Source organism: Conger conger, chromosome 13 (genome assembly GCF_963514075.1).
Source record: "Conger conger chromosome 13, fConCon1.1, whole genome shotgun sequence".
Classification (NCBI taxonomy): domain Eukaryota; kingdom Metazoa; phylum Chordata; class Actinopteri; order Anguilliformes; family Congridae; genus Conger; species Conger conger.
In genome coordinates this window covers 35,577,977-35,594,403 of record NC_083772.1, presented here as the reverse complement: position 1 = coordinate 35,594,403, position 16,427 = coordinate 35,577,977, and the positions used below count along the sequence as shown (strand labels likewise).

The following is a 16,427-nucleotide window of genomic DNA, read 5'->3' as shown; positions in this document are numbered from 1 at the left end:
AAAGTTTTACTTCCAAATGTTTTGAACTTCCAAAATCCAACGCTTGTTTTTTCTTAAACGTAGATATTGCGTAGGATATCCGGGTTTGGCTGTGTCAAGTATACAAGAAAGTTTGTATAGGCTACGTTTCACAAAACACTGATACACTTGTCTGTTTAACTGAAATGGGTCTATGTCACACTTAGCATAGTGAGCTCCAGTATTCATAATATAAACTACAAGCTATCATCGCTATACACATATAAATGTTTTTGTGAGCTAAATGTGATGTGATCCTGTACGATTAGGTTTATTTATTATACACAATTAAACGTTTTAGTCACAGGCTGTTTGGGCTACAGTAAATTGCTGTTGTGTCAGTTGAATAATGTTTTTGTCCTCATTTAAGCCTCAAACATGTTTACCTTAATATTTGAATGTTAATCGAGACTGGGGAAGGTATTAAGCGATCAATGACCACAACAAAAAGGAACTACTAACGGAAATGCACATTCCCAGGGATACAAATAGCCTAAAGACCCGTTAGTAATAGCTATCTACTGCACATATGAGAGTATTTTTTATACAAGTAGAAGCGTCTAAAGTGTCTTCACGAGATACTACAAGTTAAATTTAAAATAACCCCGTATTCAATTTCTGAAGGCCGTAATCGACAGCGCTTTGTTTTTGGCGGCTCGGAAATGAAGCACGACCAATGTAATACTTGCGCTCTTTAAACGAGGGCAGTATTACGTTAGGTACGGTACGAACTTTACACTGAACTGAAGTTGTTCCATTTGCTGACGCTAGGAGCTGTCCGTGGTTCTGAAATGGTCGCGGCGCGCTGTCTTGAATCCGCTGACAGCACTTGCAGCGAGCAATCCTCTTAGTGAGCGTTTAAATTAAAATTTTTACGGCGTTCAGCTGATTACAAATCCTAACGGCTCTTTTACAGGAGGACCTGCAGGCTTCCCGCAGCGTGCTCCCGAGGTCTGGCGGCACGGACCTGGCAGAGCGGATCCTTCTCTCTTTCTCTTGTTTTTTTTTTGTCTCTATTAGAAAGTGTTCTATACAAGGACATAGCATTCCACAACCGCAGGAATCTACTCCCGCAAAAGGCATGTGCTTGAGAAGAGGTTACGGACTGAATATGCTCGTCCTGGTGGTCCTGTGTTATCTGGTGATGGGGATACGCGGCCAGGGTAAGATTTATCTTCCGTAATGCCACTCCGTATCGCACATGTGGGTTAATCTCTAAACGCGATTCACATTTGGGATGCCCGTTATCTATAGCTACGCCTCGACTACATTGCCCTGCAGTTTCCGACAATGCCGCCCGTTCAGATGTGCTGTGGTTCTGCTGTGTCCGGTTGCTTGTTTTTGCTTGATTTCTTTGTGGAAATCCATCAGAGACCTTGACGGATTTGGTTCTTGAGAGATTCGTAACAGTTGGTAATCGGTCGGTTTTGGCGTGTTAATTGATTCTTTAAAATTGTATTTCCTTCTCCGCGTATTGTGTGTGAGGTGCATTACACGAAGTTACGCAAACCTCAGACTGATCAAAAAGAACTTGAAAGAATGCAGTGGGATAAGTGGCACTCAATCGATGTTTCAAAAAGAAGACATTTTAACATTCAATGCAGTTTATGGCGATTCAGCCCAGTCATGGTCATGAAATTGCAAGTTACTACAACAAACCAGCAACCTTTTTTTGTTGTCACTGTTAAGGCGATGTGTCAAATGAGAAACGTCGCTGAACGTCGTCCCGTGATACCTGTTCCATGGAGTTCATCGTTATAATGAGGGGGAAACTTATTTTCAATTCAACAGGTCTTATACGTTTTTAATTTAAAAACAATAGTCTAAACCTCGACGCGCCGAATAAAGCCTCGGGTTTTACCAAATGTTATTATAATGACGCAGGAAATCGCCTTTAATGAATCAAAATTGTACGTTAGTGAAGTAATTTCCAAACAAAATAATCTTTCTCCTATTACTACTACTACTACTACTACTGCTGCTACTACTACTAATAATAATGATAACAACAATAGTGCTAGTGTCCAGCTTTCAAGGAGTACTACTACTACTACTACTACTACTACTACTACTACTACTAATAATAATAATAATAATAATCGGCTAATAATCATAATACTGAAATTCTACGGGGTTTTGTCCAGCGCCCGCAGAATACTTTTTTTATTTTGAACACGAGTGGCCAATACGTTTCTATTTTAACGGGAAATAGACTGCAACCAAGGGATGATGTCCGTCAAAATTAAAACAAAATTAAAAAGTGTAAAAAATGCGATTGTTATTTAATGTGTCATGGTAAACCCAACATATTAAGAGTGTTTAGGATTACAATAGTTATTGTTAATACGTCAACGTAAGAACAGCGAGAGATAACGTGTTTAATAATGTTTTGGTGGTGTTGTTTGATGTGCAAGAATCTAGACTAGGCTGCGAAAGCAATATTAAAATGTTAAAGTCCTAGCGTAGCTCCTGTATCATGAGATTAGGCTAAGTGTTCCTTGGTTGGTTTAAGGGACGGCGACGACGTTTTTCCATTGATTCTTATCCACCCCGAGATGACGCAAAGCTACATCTTGAAACGCAACCCAACATTATTTCTTATTCACAGTAAAATGTCCAGTGTTAACTCAGCTCTAACTGAGTACATATGAGTCAACGTGGGACCGTATATACTCTGGGAGAGTTGATTTAACACGTAACATTTGACTGTGTGGGAGAAAATCCCCTTACAACCCAGTCCTGTTTTTTTCTGTTACCCGCTTATATAGCGTCCCGCGAATCTCACTCGGAGCAGTTAGGCTACCGGTCATTTAGCACACACACACCCACACGCACACACACACACGCGCGCACACGCACACGCACACGCGCACACACACACACACACACACACACACTTCGTAGTATGGTGTTATGAATGTATGGAATATAGTTATTCTCCAATTCTGTCACCTGGAGAGCGGCTACTGTTGGCCTTACATTGGCTCAGGTGGTAAGACCAGTCGTCTGGCAGTCAGAGGGTTGCCGGTTCGATTCTGCCCTGGGTGTGTCGAAGTGTCTCTAACCACTAAATGCTCCTGACAAGTAGCTTCAGTGTACGGCTATATACATGCCAACCATATGCTTAGGGGAGATCGGGGTCTGTTGTGACACTAAACTGTCAGAGGTGAAAGAGGGGGTGCAGTGTGATTGTGAAGCAGGCTAGCTTGTTTCTGATCGCGCAAAAAACAACTTATTGCTCTGCGTTATATTGATAAAGAAACACTGCACCGGAGGGGTATTTCCTTCCGCTCTCAGATCACCAATACTTTAAATTAATTTGTACACAACACAGCATTTTATACACGAGTTAGCCTACAGACTTGAGACTAAGCCTGTTGTACAAATTGTGCTCCCGTTAATTACTTTATTTCCATACATTTATTTTATTTAGAAATTGCAGTTGAGAATACATTTGAACAGCATTCAAAGTTAAGCAGTTATTGTAATTGGTCATTATGTCTTTCTTCGGATGCCTTAAGTTATTACGTAGTTAGTCGGCATTTGAGTGTAGTGGCAGGTGTTGCTTTTTCATAAATCGTTGTGGCGATGACGCTGTTATCTCGAGTAAGCGATTTACAGTAACATGTTCGTCGGATCAACTTTTTACACAGTAGGCTATATGTCGTCTCTACTCGGCTCGTATGAACTGGTATCAACGAGAGTTGAATTTACACTGAACATTTTTACTGTGTAGGATACACGTCTTAACGTTAATTACCACGATAGGCGCATTGTCCTTGTTCACTCGTGACTCTGAACTGCTGTAAATTCCAATCGCCCCGCTTTTCAGTCGGTTAGATGGTCGACGTACTGTAACAAATGTATGTAGGATAGCGCCGTACGATGAATCTCACTCTGGCTGCTTGCTCAAAAAAGAGTCTGCTGTGGGTTTGCGACGCAACAACGAAAACATCTAACCGTGAGAAGTTTTGGTCCGTTTGGCCCACGATTTGTATCACTGCTGTTTATTCGTGCGTCCTCGTTTTTACAATTTATTCAGGTTACTGCATATATAGGCCTACTCTCAACGGCTCTGTCGCGTGTAAGCGATTTCTGAGGAAATTTTCCAGATGTGTGAAAAATATCTTTCACGGTGTCGGCTGATGGACATTTGAACATAATGTCACTTATTATTTGTAATGAGGCAATGTATTTCTGGATATTATATTCTCCTCCATACCAGCAGTAAAGTAAATGTCATGAATTGTTCTCGCTGTTTGGAGTCAATCATTATTCTTGGATGTTCAAGGAAAGCAAATCTCAATAGTATCGCGTACACGGGGAATGCAATGCAAACGTTAATCTTTAGGTAACTATCAAATATACTTGAAGATATGACATATTTCAGATGGTATGAAATATTCATGTTTGTGTTTATTTTAACACTGCACATCATACAGCGTGTAAACTTAGATATTGCCTTGTACGGGGAAAAAAACAACACAAAACACAAAATAGCCGACTAAACCAGCTGCCCCGTAATGCTACGTTGGCTGTATAAACTTCCGACCAATTAGTGTGACAGCTCGCGCCCTTTCTCCTACGACGCGAGACTGCAGCAAATATGACATAATGCGTAATTAGGTAAGAAGTAACCTTTAGCATCTCCCGTTTTGTTCCATTTAGGCTGCAATTATTCCCATGCTGCGAAAAGCATGATACAATGGGCTGCTTATTTATTTCCCGCGAGAAGAGGAGGAAATGTTTTTATAGCAAGAGCAGTCTTTCATACTTTTATTTCTTCTACAGTGCTCCAGAATTCAAGGTCCTCCAAGTGACATTCCCTCTACAGGAAAGCCGTGTCAGTAATTATTTTAATGCTTCACGGATTAGATCTAATGGACTGTACTACAGCGACGTAACATTTTATCATGTCCTTCTGGAATAATACAGTTTCTGTGCGATGGGATTCCCCCCCCCCCACATTTCTTCACCCTTATGTACATTTATGAATTTTATGCACAAATTGGGGAATTTTAAAGTGTTTGAGACCATTTCCTGTGGAAGTTAATTGAGTAAGAGTTAAATGAATGTATCTACAAAAAAAAAAAAAAAATTGCTTATGAGAAGCAACCAGTTTATGAGTGCGGATGGGTGAATTGGTGATTGGATAATGAGTTCCACCTGAACCAATTAAAGCTGTAAGTGAATGCAGGTTTGTTGGTAAACAGTGTGACGGTCTTTACATCTTTAAGCACACTCCCCTGTAATGTTGGAAACATGAAGCGCAGATACACTACCCATGTGCTGTTGCTGTTGCTGTTGCTACCGAGAGACTACGAAACGGGTAGGCTTATATACGACGGTGTTCGGCCCATCGTAAGCTGACACGTCCGAACAGTGACGCTGTGCAGTTATTTGTTGTTTTCTCTATAATTCACGTCAATCAAAGCGTTTTAGTCTCTGAGATGGTCAATAAGCAACCATTATCATAAACAACATTCCTCAGGAGTAAAAATACCAACTTCTGGTGTAAGACGTTATGTGCCTTTACCTTATGTGTTGTAAAGACTGAAGCAGTGGGCTTTCTAGAAACCCAGTACCGCCCACACCGAAACCACCAGGTGAAATGGCAGGCGGCAGTGCTGTTTTACAGGTGTGTGTGTAGATGTGTGGAGTGCGCTGCTCTTTGTCCTTTGGTAAGGTGAGGAGGGTAGTGACCTTGTGTGTTCCTGCACCAACGGTGTTCTAGCGCTGCTGCCAGTCTCCTGTGGAGCAGCTGGAACTGGGGGAGGCTATCACCCCCCCCCCCCCCCCCCCCGCTGTAGGCTGTACTGGCAGTTTTTTATTTTAATTTATCTCTCGCTTTCTGGGGGTTCAGGCCTAGATCGTGCCAGTGTCTCTGTAAAAGTGATACAAATGAAGTTAAATTGAGTTGAATCATGGAAGGGAAGGGCAGACTGCAGAGCTGGGATATTCTGTATGACTATGTTGTGTGTTGTGGGGAGTGTGTGTGTGTGTGCACACGTGTGCGTTTGTAGTGGGGTGTGTGTATGTAGTGTGTGTGTGTGTTTAGTGGGGTATGTGTGTGTGTGTGGTGTATGTAATGTGTGTGTGTTTAGTGTAGTGTGTGTAGTGGGGTATGTGTGTGTGTGTGTGTGTGTTTAGTGGGGTGTGTGTAGTGTATGTAATGTGTGTTTAATGGGGTATGTGTGTGTAGTGTATATAATGTGTGTGTGTGTGTGTGTTTAGTGGGGTATGTGTGTGTGTAGTGTATATAATGTGTGTGTGTGTGTGTGTGTGTGTGTGTGTGTTTTTAGTGGGGTGTGTGTGTATGTTTTTAGTGGGGTATGTGTGTGTGTGTGTGTGTTTTGTGGGGTGTGTGTGTATGTAGTGTGTGTGTGTTTAGTGGGGTGTGTGTGTATGTAGTGTGTGTGTGTGTGCGTTTAGTGGGGTATGTGTGTGTGTGTGTGTGTATGTAGTGTGTGTGTGTGTGTGTGTGTTTAGTGGGGTATGTAGTGTGTGTGTGTGTGTGTGTTTAGTGGGGTATGTAGTGTGTGTGTGTGTGTGTTTGTGTGTGTGTGTGTGTGTGTGTGTTTAGGGGTAGGGCACAGATTAATGACCCGTACACAGCTCTGGCCCAGGTCCCGGCCCTCCTCCTGCTGGCAGCCCTGCTGCCTCTGATGGTGACGGATGGCGGGATCGGCCCAAATGTGGCGGGAGAGAAATACGCTCGACAGCTGAGCGACTCCCCAATGCTCTGTGCCTCTCTCTCTTCCCTTTCTGTCACTCCCTCCCTCTCTTTCTCTCATTCCTCTCTCTCTCCCTGTTTTTGCCAACTCTGTGCCCACTTATTCACTCTCTCATCACTCAGCTGCATTCTGTTTCAGTGTAACCTCTGTCACTCTTTCCCCCTCTCTATCCATCCCTTCCTTCCTCCCTGTGACTCTCCCTCTCTATCCATCCCTCTTTTCCTCTCTCACTCTCTCTCCCTCTCTTTATCCATTCCTCTCTTCCTCTGCATGTCTCTCTCTCTATTCATCCCTCTCTTCCTCTGTGTCTCACTCTTTATCCATCCCTCTCTTCCTCTGTGTGTCTCTCTCTCTCTCTATCCATCCCTCTCTTCCTCTCTCACTCTCTCTCCCTTTGTCTTCATGTCTGTCTAAGTTAAAATTGAAGGGATTTTTTGGCATGATATACAAGCTCTAAATGGGAAATTCCATTTTGTCTCATGCAGGTTTGATGTTGTGGTTAGTGCGATTGTCTCTCATGCAGGTTTGGTGTTGTGGTTAGTGTGATTGTCTCTCATGCAGGTTTGGTGTTGTAGTTGGTGTGATTGTCTCTCATGCAGGTTTGGTGTTGTGGTTAGTGCCATTGTCTCTCATGCAGGTTTGGTGTTGTGGTTTGTGCAATTGTCTCATGCACGTTTGGTGTTGTAGTTGGTGTGATTGTTTCTCATGCAAGAGAAAGGCTCACCCCTTTTTCACAGTATGTTGTTTGACTATAGTTTGACTGTATTTTCACTCGTTTGACTGTATTTTGACTTGTTCGACTGTATTTTGTCTTGTTTGACTGTATTTTGACTTGTTCGACTGTAACCTGCTCAAAATGTAAAGCCAGTTCTGGGCAGTCTCACCAAACTTAATGCATGATTCAGCGAAGCAAATAAAGGTCAGTCAACTTCAATGAACAAAGCTAGTGTGCAAAAAGGAAGCTGATGAGAGATTTTTTTGGTCAGTTCCAGATTTAAAATGCACCCTGACATATTCTTCATTTTGTATCTGTTTTTTTTTTTTTTTTCTTAAGGTGTATTTATAAAAACTCTCCACTGGTCTGATTTCATTTGATACATCCCAACCTTTCCCTCCACATTGTGTCCATTGTGTCACCCAACGTCCCTTTAAAACCTTTTATGCGGTATCTATACACCACTTTACCCTCCCCTGTGTGTAAATCCATACTGCAGGCAGCCTAATTGTTCAAAAGGCTCATTTCTGTGCCCGCGTCATGACTGCTTCTTTCCAGACTTGTTTTCTCGTCTCAGTGCGTCTGACCTGAATACGCCAAACTTGGCATTCTTCTCTAATTAATCTGCGCGGGTTTTCTCTTCTGCTGTTATTTTAATCTGGGTGGCGGCATGAATAACGAGCAGGAAAGGTAATGGGAGAGGTTCGGCGGTTTGAGAATGCATCAAAGCCTCTACGTCTGGAAATAAAGGGCATGTGGGCACTTTGAAAAAGGCGGGAATTTCAGTGGCGTCCACCGAGCGGTTTGATTCTTTGTTTGAACCAGAGCAATAAGGCCCGGATTTATTCCATGATTCATTCTGCCGATTAGATCAGTCAGGGCTAGCAGAATGAAGGGAAGGGCCTTATTCCTCATATACTGGAGGCTGTTATGGTGATTCTGGAGTTTGCTGTGCAATGTCAGTATTACCCAGCTGTACATTAGTGTATAACCCGAGTACACAATTAACTGTTATGCTTTTAGTTGGTGCAGTTAGCCTGGGAGCTGTTAGCTGCAGCTGTTAGGCTGGGTGCCGTTAGCTGCAGCAGTTAGCCTGGGTGCCGTTACCTGCAGCAGTTAGGCTGGGTGCCGTAAGCTGCAGCAGTTAGCCTGGGTGCCGTTACCTGCAGCAGTTAGGCTGGGTGCCGTTAGCTGCAGCAGTTAGCCTGGGTGCCGTTAGCTGGACATTGGTTGCAGGGCACTGTAACTTGGGCATCTAACCTTTGCCATTGTCATTTATGTCAATGTAACTTCCATGCTTAATTGGATAATTATTTAAATGAGTTTTTCTTGTTATGTTGGTTTTTAATCCAACCATGGTGTGACCATTGATATGGTACTGTTGTACCATATCAAAGTTGTTTTACAGATAAAAAGGTTTACAGACAATGAAGATGTACAGTCCCCTCCAAAAATATTGAAACAGCAAGGTAAATATATTTGTTTTTACTGAAGACAATTATTTCCTGGTATTTGTATCTACATTTGTTAAACAACTTAGAACATATCACCTTTTGCATCAGACCACCCAATTTTTAGGTGAGCAAAAGTACTGGTAGTGTACTGACCCAAAACACGCTGCCAACACGACAAAGGACTTCATTTGGGAGAAAAAGTGGAAGGTTTTAGACTGGCCAAGTCAATCACCAGACCTTAACCCAATTGAACATGCATTTCACCTCCTGAGGGGGTGTAATAAAAGCCTGGAAAAGCTTGGAAAAGGCTTGATGCAGTTATTGCAAACAAGGGATATGCCAGCAAATATTAAGTGTTATTTACTTAAATACTCTCTGTTCCAATACTTCTGCTCACCTAAATATTGGGTGGTCTGATTCCAAATGTGCTATGTTCTAAGTAGTTTAACACATCTCGGTGCAAATACCAGGAAATAAAAACTGAAATTCTGAACTCTTGTCTCGTGTTTTTACCTTTTTACCTCAACCCCAAATCTATTCAGTGTATTGCACAAACAAAGGAATTGGCCTTGCTGTTCCAATACTTTTGGAGGGGACTGTATATTAGTTTAGACGTTTGTCTCTACCCATGCACTGTGATTTGTCTGACTACCAGTGAAGACCGCTTAGTGTTTTTCCTATCATGATGAACAAATAACCTGATATTAATTTACCTTCAGATAGTAAATATGATCACCTCATCAGGGCCTCAGTCCCAAGAAAGCAGAATTAATCACATTCTAGAGGATATTACGTGCTAAAGTTCACATCATCATTAAAAGTATTACAGAACATTTCTGGGAGAGCAGAAAGGAGGTGTGTAGTCTTACACAACCTGCAGATTGTTAGGACTAATGAGGTCTATGGAGGGTGAAACACTCTCCCAAACACGCTACTGGTAAGAACCTGATATTTAAGGAGCCAACAAAGAATTATACTGTGTGGGTGTATGTGTGTGTACATACTGTATGTATTTTTATAAATATTAACGTAGATGCACAAAAAAAAGAAAAAGAAAAAAAAGATATATATGTATTCAGATGTTTCATTTACAATAGCGAACAGTACTTTCAGTTCTCTTTTATAAAAAATAATAATCATAATAATAAAAAATCAATTTGGCCTAACAAATTTTGAAGTTCCCATTCTGGTAAACAGCAGCTGTAGAGTGCATGTGTTCAGCGTTTGATTGGTTCTTTTGGCCGGGGTGGGATCGATAGACTAAAGTACAGCTCTCAGACCCTGGGGTCCAGTGAGTGAGCTGTGATGTCATCACAAATCTCCAAGTTCTTTTTTCATCTTGTCTTCAGAGACTCTGGCTGCCAATCAGGAGGTGCTCCGCCTATCAGCTTTACAGTGTAACCTGCCTGTCAGGATAGCATCCAGCCCAGACGTCTCACAAGCAGTGTTATCACGGAGATAGACAATGCTCAAATGGGCAGGATGTGCGTGTTATGTCTAGAACATCTTTACAAGCAGTAATCAAACCTGTGCTTGTCTAGAGCTACTAGCTACAAAAACACGGTTCAGTATTAATCAAATTTTATTTATTCTCTGCAGTATATTTTACAGAGCATTTGTCACAATACCCTGGCCTACAGCAAACCCCCAGAAAGAGCCAGAGGCAACCGTGTCCAGGAAAAAAACATCAGAGGCTTACAGGTTTGCATCTATCTCATGGTTTTGTCGGTGGACAAAAAAGTGTTGATGGAGATGGAGTGTGCTTTTTACTTAAAAAAAGCTGAAAGCAAAATTCACTTTCTCAATTGATTCAATTATTCGTAACTACACAAACACATCTTAAAGTAGAAATTCCCCCCAAAATTTAAAATGACAATGCTTGTGTATTTTCACACCCAGATTTTTTTGCACTGGAAAGTGAGATTGACGTCATCACGTACCAGTGGGGGACTGTCGGTCAAATGTGCTTCAATTCTCCGGTCAACTCCAATCAATATCCTTTTTATATAGCGGCGCGCATTCTCATGTGACGTCAGTCAATTCGCCACTAACAATCACAAGCTAGTGCTGCTCTAACTACCCTCTTCAGCTCGTGTTAATGGAAGGAATAGTCCCCCCTCACACAGTCTCCTCTAGCGATACTGGAAGGAAAAGTAATTTGCTCTCAGCGGTTGAATGCAATCGTTCCTTCTTCACGCCATCCGAAAGAAGAATAAAAGGAGAGGGAGGGAACATCTCTGTTTAATTAAACGGCGCGTTCTTCACCTCTGATGATGGTGTAATTTTGGGGGAGAGAGAAGCATTCAGGCACCTGTTCTTTTGTGCATTACCAGCGATTAACCTGCGCCCATCCTGTTCAGCACTCATCAGGCTCCATTCAGCCTCTCTATGCCCTCCTAATTGTTTCCTGAGTCTTTCCTTTAACTTGCAAATGAGTGCTATTATCGAAGAGTCCCCCCTCCCCCTTTCCCATTGGAGGAAGGTGCCGCTTCTGAATAGGAACATTCCAATATTTCCCATTACAGCTCTCGCTCTCTCTCGCTCTCTCCCTCTCTCTCCCTCTCTCTCCCTCTCTCCCTCTCTCGCTCTCCCGCTCTCTCTCGCTCTCTCGCTCTCTGTTCTTCTCTGTTCCTCTCTTTCACGCTCTTTCTCTGTCAGTTAAATTCAGTAATGCGTTACTGGCATGACTGTATGCAAACAATATTGCCGAAGCAATTGACAATAAAACGATTAATAATGACACATAAAACATAGGAGTAAAATGTATTTAAAGATGAATAAATATATAATATATAACCAAATCTACATGCATTTTTAAACGACGAACACTAATCGGGAATGTAACAATAACAATAGCTACTAACAATCCAGATAAGAGAGATGGATAATACAGATAATACAGATGCCTCTCTTTCTCTACACCATTACGCTTGTGATTGCCATGTTTCTAACTTGATCGAGGCTCCAGTTGTCTGTCTCTCAGAAGCCTGGTTTCACCCGTAGGCTTTTACTTGTTTCTTTTTTTCTTCTTTTTCTTTTTTTTTGGGTTTGCAAACCGTCCATCTGGAGCAGACAGATATACCCTGCTCTGTCTGCTATCTGCCTGTCTGGTCAGCAGTAGTTTTGCAGCTGTGTTTCCAGTGGATCTGTCCAGCTTTCGTTGTGTTAGTGATTGATGCGGGCCGGTAGAGGAGTGTACATGTGTATCTTCCTCAGGACTACTGCACGCTCCGTTCTGAGACACCCCCCCCAAGGACAGCCCGAAACCCCCCTTCCCCATGAGGGGGCGGCCATGATCCCCCCCCACTGACCTGGCCTACTGTTAATGCACAGCTCCTGATCCTCCCACTGACCTGGCCTACTGTTAATGCACAGCTCCTGATCCTCCCACTGACCTGGCCTACTGTTAATGCACAGCTCCTGATCCTCCCACTGACCTGGCCTACTGTTAATGCACAGCTCCTGATCCTCCCACTGACCTGGCCTACTGTTAATGCACAGCTCCTGATCCTCCCACTGACCTGGTCTACTGTTAATGCACAGCTCCTGATCCTCCCACTGACCTGGCCTACTGTTAATGCACAGCTCCTCATCCCCCCCACTGACCAGGTCCGAGCCTCTTTCTGAAAGTGGGATGAGGAACCGCAGCAGAAAATATTTCCATTTTCTCAATTGAATGGGAAGACTGTGATTAAAGCAAAAGTTTCTGAAACCAACATACATTTACAAATTCACTAATGCTGGATTGTATTACAACAGTAGTCATTAGTTCAAGTGAAAAATTTACTCACAGGCCTGCACCATGAACTATAAAGAAAATGAACAGAGTGACTATGACATTCCGCATTGACTTGAAATGTGTTTTGAAGCTGTGGAAATGGTCTCTGAGCCGCCATGTTGGAGCCAGAGACTGCGCAGAAGGGAAAAGGGGAGACTGTTATATGGTCATGAAGTCTAGGCTGGGTCCGGGCTCTTGTGGGGATAAAACGTTTATAAACGCTTTTTATTCCTCATAAACAGTCCACTAAAATATGATTCTGAAAACATTGAGGCGAGAAATAAGCAATGCAGTTGCTGAACCTTGAGTCATATTTTATCTGCAACAACTAGTTTTCTGAGGCATGCAGGTTGCAGTGGACACAGTTCATTTGCATGGGCCGATCACTATATGCAAATGCAGAACTGTCGAATGTACACGGCACTCACCACCATGCAAACACGCACCGCAAGGCTCTCCGTACAAAATGGGATGCCTTGCATGCCTTCTGTGTGCTTAAAGACGTCTAAATCACCTCCCCCCCCCCCCCCCCCACACCCGTACAGATTTAATGTACAGATGTGCAGATTAAGAATAGATGTGTAGCTTTAAAGGTACAATAGGTAAGATTTTTGTGTTAAAACATTGTTACAAGACCATTGTAAAGCCCTTCCTATCGTTGAAAAAGGCTCGCTGACATGTTGACTCACCCTCTGCCTGTGTTCATAGTCCTTAAATTGTGGTTTCAAAATATACAGTTCATGGGCCGTCACTCTGTATACTAACATTGTAGAGCTGTACAATAATTGAAGCTCATTGGTTGAAAATGTATTCTAATTGCCATAGCCATGGCATTGTTTGCGTTTGGATATTTGTAAATTCAGCAAGCTAACTAATAGCTCATTTGCTTGTTGCTACCAATAACGAACTGGTATCATATTATAACTAGATATGTATTCTTCTCTTGGATAATAAGCAATAGTATATAGAGTTTCAGTGATCACTTGTCTGGAGTGCAATTTGGGCAGCTACACATTCATTTTATCTCTTTACTGTTCAATCATGCATGCTTAGTTAAACCTTTATTTGTCTCAAACTGTAAGTTGCTGTTGCATCATTTGTGGTACACTACCACATCTTAATCATGATATAATAGATCTTTGACATTGGAAAACAACTTGCGCTGATGTGTTCCCCTGCAATCTTTGCATATCAGAAAATAACACCTGTACCAAAGACCACACATGATTCATTTGAATAGTCTAAACAATACATTTTCTGTAGAATGGGCATATACAGCAGGTTAAGTTTGACATGATCACAGACGATTACGGAGAAAGCATAATGACCTGTGTGGGAGCGGGAACGCGGGACCAGACGTGACCAAAAAGGGAATCTTGGTTACCCACAGGATCTGTGATAGCCACTCTATGGTTCTCCCCAATATAATTTAGGGAAAGCGCTAGAGGAGAAAGTGAAAACGGAAAACAGGACAGAAACTCCCAGGCGAAACGCCAACTAAAACAGTACAGAAAACCTGGTACAAGAGTCTATTTTGACTTAATAGGTGAAAGAAAATAATAAAGAGAACCTGATATGGTTACCCGAATACAGGGTAACACGCCTTTAACTATATAAAGAAAGATCAGACATCCAGGCTACATCTAGCTGGCTGGGTGTCTGAAACACAATGCAACACTCAAGCACAGAACGGAGCCTTAAATAGAGTAGAGCCCACCTACCAATAACAGATAGTTGGTTTGGTAATTAGACTGCTGCCTTGGTTAATTGGTATCCATGTGCAATCTGCACGTGTGAGCCAGAAAAAATGGTAGTGCCTGGAAAATGATTTGGGGGAAACCCTGACATAACCACGATTGAGATGAGTTTGCTAATTGAACAATATATATGGATAGCACTAAGATTACGTACAAGCCTTCCCAGACCACGGGCCCCAGTGCAGCTGCACTGCCTGGGTATCACACAGAAAGTCTTAAGAAAACAAGATGATGAAAGGAGGCCAAAAATAGAACTTGGAGTGTGATATTTCTTACTCAGAAAAAAGTTAATTACATCTGTGAAATAAATCTAATGATAGGCTGTAGTCAGACCTGAAAGTGACGTGGTATAATAGACAAGAAACTAATCTTTTCTCAAACATTTGCAGAAAGGATCAAGAGGCCTGTACAGGAAAAGGGCCGTACATTTGAGCAGGAAATGCACTGCTTGATGAAGGTCGCCTCACTGTGAGAATACTTTGGCCCCTGTCCCCAACCCGCAAATAAAGTTGAAAAAATAATAAAGAGAATCAGGTTGCCCAGCAAAAACCTCCCCCAGGTCTGCTCTGTGGAGGAGAGGGAGAAAAACCCAGTGATTTACCCTGCATATGCGTGAGGGATGATGGGTGCCTCTGAGAGGCAAATTAGTGTGAAAGTCTATGGAGGTGGAAGTAAGACAAATGTCATGGCGTAAAGCTTTAATATAATATTTTTTATATCAGCCTATGGCAGTACTATTCACTGGTCATTTTCTGTGTCAATGGGAGCCTGGAATCAGGTGCAGTGCGTTAACAGGTGTGTGCTTTCATGTTTCTCGGATATTACTTGTCGAAAAAGGCTTAAAATAATCATGCGCTGAGTCTAAATTGTATTGGGAAAATTAGCATTGGCAGCATAGGGTCATAAAATACCAAAGATAAAAATAGTTTTGGTTTGAAAGGGCTGTTATTTACCCCATGCCAGGGGCACATTAGTGCAGTGGGGAGAATCGTATTCCTGCAGACAGAAATCACAGATGAGTATTTTTCAAATGACAGAGGCTTGTGTTTCTTCCCCATGCCTGTGTGAAAATCCATGCCATTCAAATGCATTTTCTGTTCCAGTGCCCTCTGTTCCAGTGCCCTCTGCTTCAGTGCCCTCTGCTTCAGTGCCCTCTGCTTCAGGCCGAAGTTCTGTGGCTTTGAAAATTAGAGTTAAATGAAGTAGTAAGCAAAGCCAAAGCAAAATCGGTTTGGTTCTGGTGAACAAAGCTAAATAAATAAATAAATGTTTCACCGGCCAAATACAAGAAGGAGAGTAGAACCTCTACTGTCCATCCAACCTACCCAAGATAAGGTGGGATTTGTATTAGTACAGGTGTTACGTTCCACGTATGTATGTCTGTCTGTTTCCCCCCCCCCTTAAACTCTACAGATGAAGCCATCAACCATTTCCATTCGCTGTCCCTGCTGTCCATCATCATTGCCCTGGTCCCGCCTCCACCAATCACATCCCTCTGCTTATATAAACTGTGTTGGCTGCCCTATAGGGGGCGATGCGTAACTTGCCTATTCATTCCCTTCATAACCCTGTTGTGTGCATGCGTGTTCCTCCGTTCTCCTACTCCTGTGAATGTGGTTGTCCGTGTGTAGGCCCTGGGGCAGGTAAGACAGAGGCCTCTATACACTGTTGCTGCACGTAGGGTGAACCCTTGTTTAGACACCTTAGGAAAGGGGTGATTGCCACCTATGTACTTTTGATTATAGAGTAGAGATATTATTTTGTTACAGTTAGTATGTATTTTGTTTTTAGCTCTCTTTGGTTTTGTTCATTTAATTGATTTGGCAACACCCAGGTCCCTTGGCCTCGTACCCGATGTGTCTTTGTCTTGTTTGAAAACTGTAAATAGCACCGCCACTGTACATTTTTGTAAATACACCTATTGCACCTCAAACCTGGTTTGTTCGATCATTTTCACTCCTCAAATACATC

At 42.4% G+C, this 16,427-nt stretch overlaps 1 protein-coding gene across 1 annotated transcript in view; it reads left to right on the top strand.

Annotated features, from left to right (window-relative positions):
* The first annotated feature begins 1,067 nt into the window (after positions 1-1,067).
* LOC133107560 (seizure protein 6 homolog) overlaps positions 1,068-16,427 on the top strand; it is a 182,261-nt gene continuing 166,901 nt past the window's right edge. Inside the window, exon 1 of the mRNA XM_061216552.1 lies at positions 1,068-1,181. Coding sequence (XP_061072536.1) covers positions 1,100-1,181 — 82 coding nt within the window. The 5' untranslated portion in view covers positions 1,068-1,099. The remainder of the gene's footprint in view (positions 1,182-16,427) is intronic.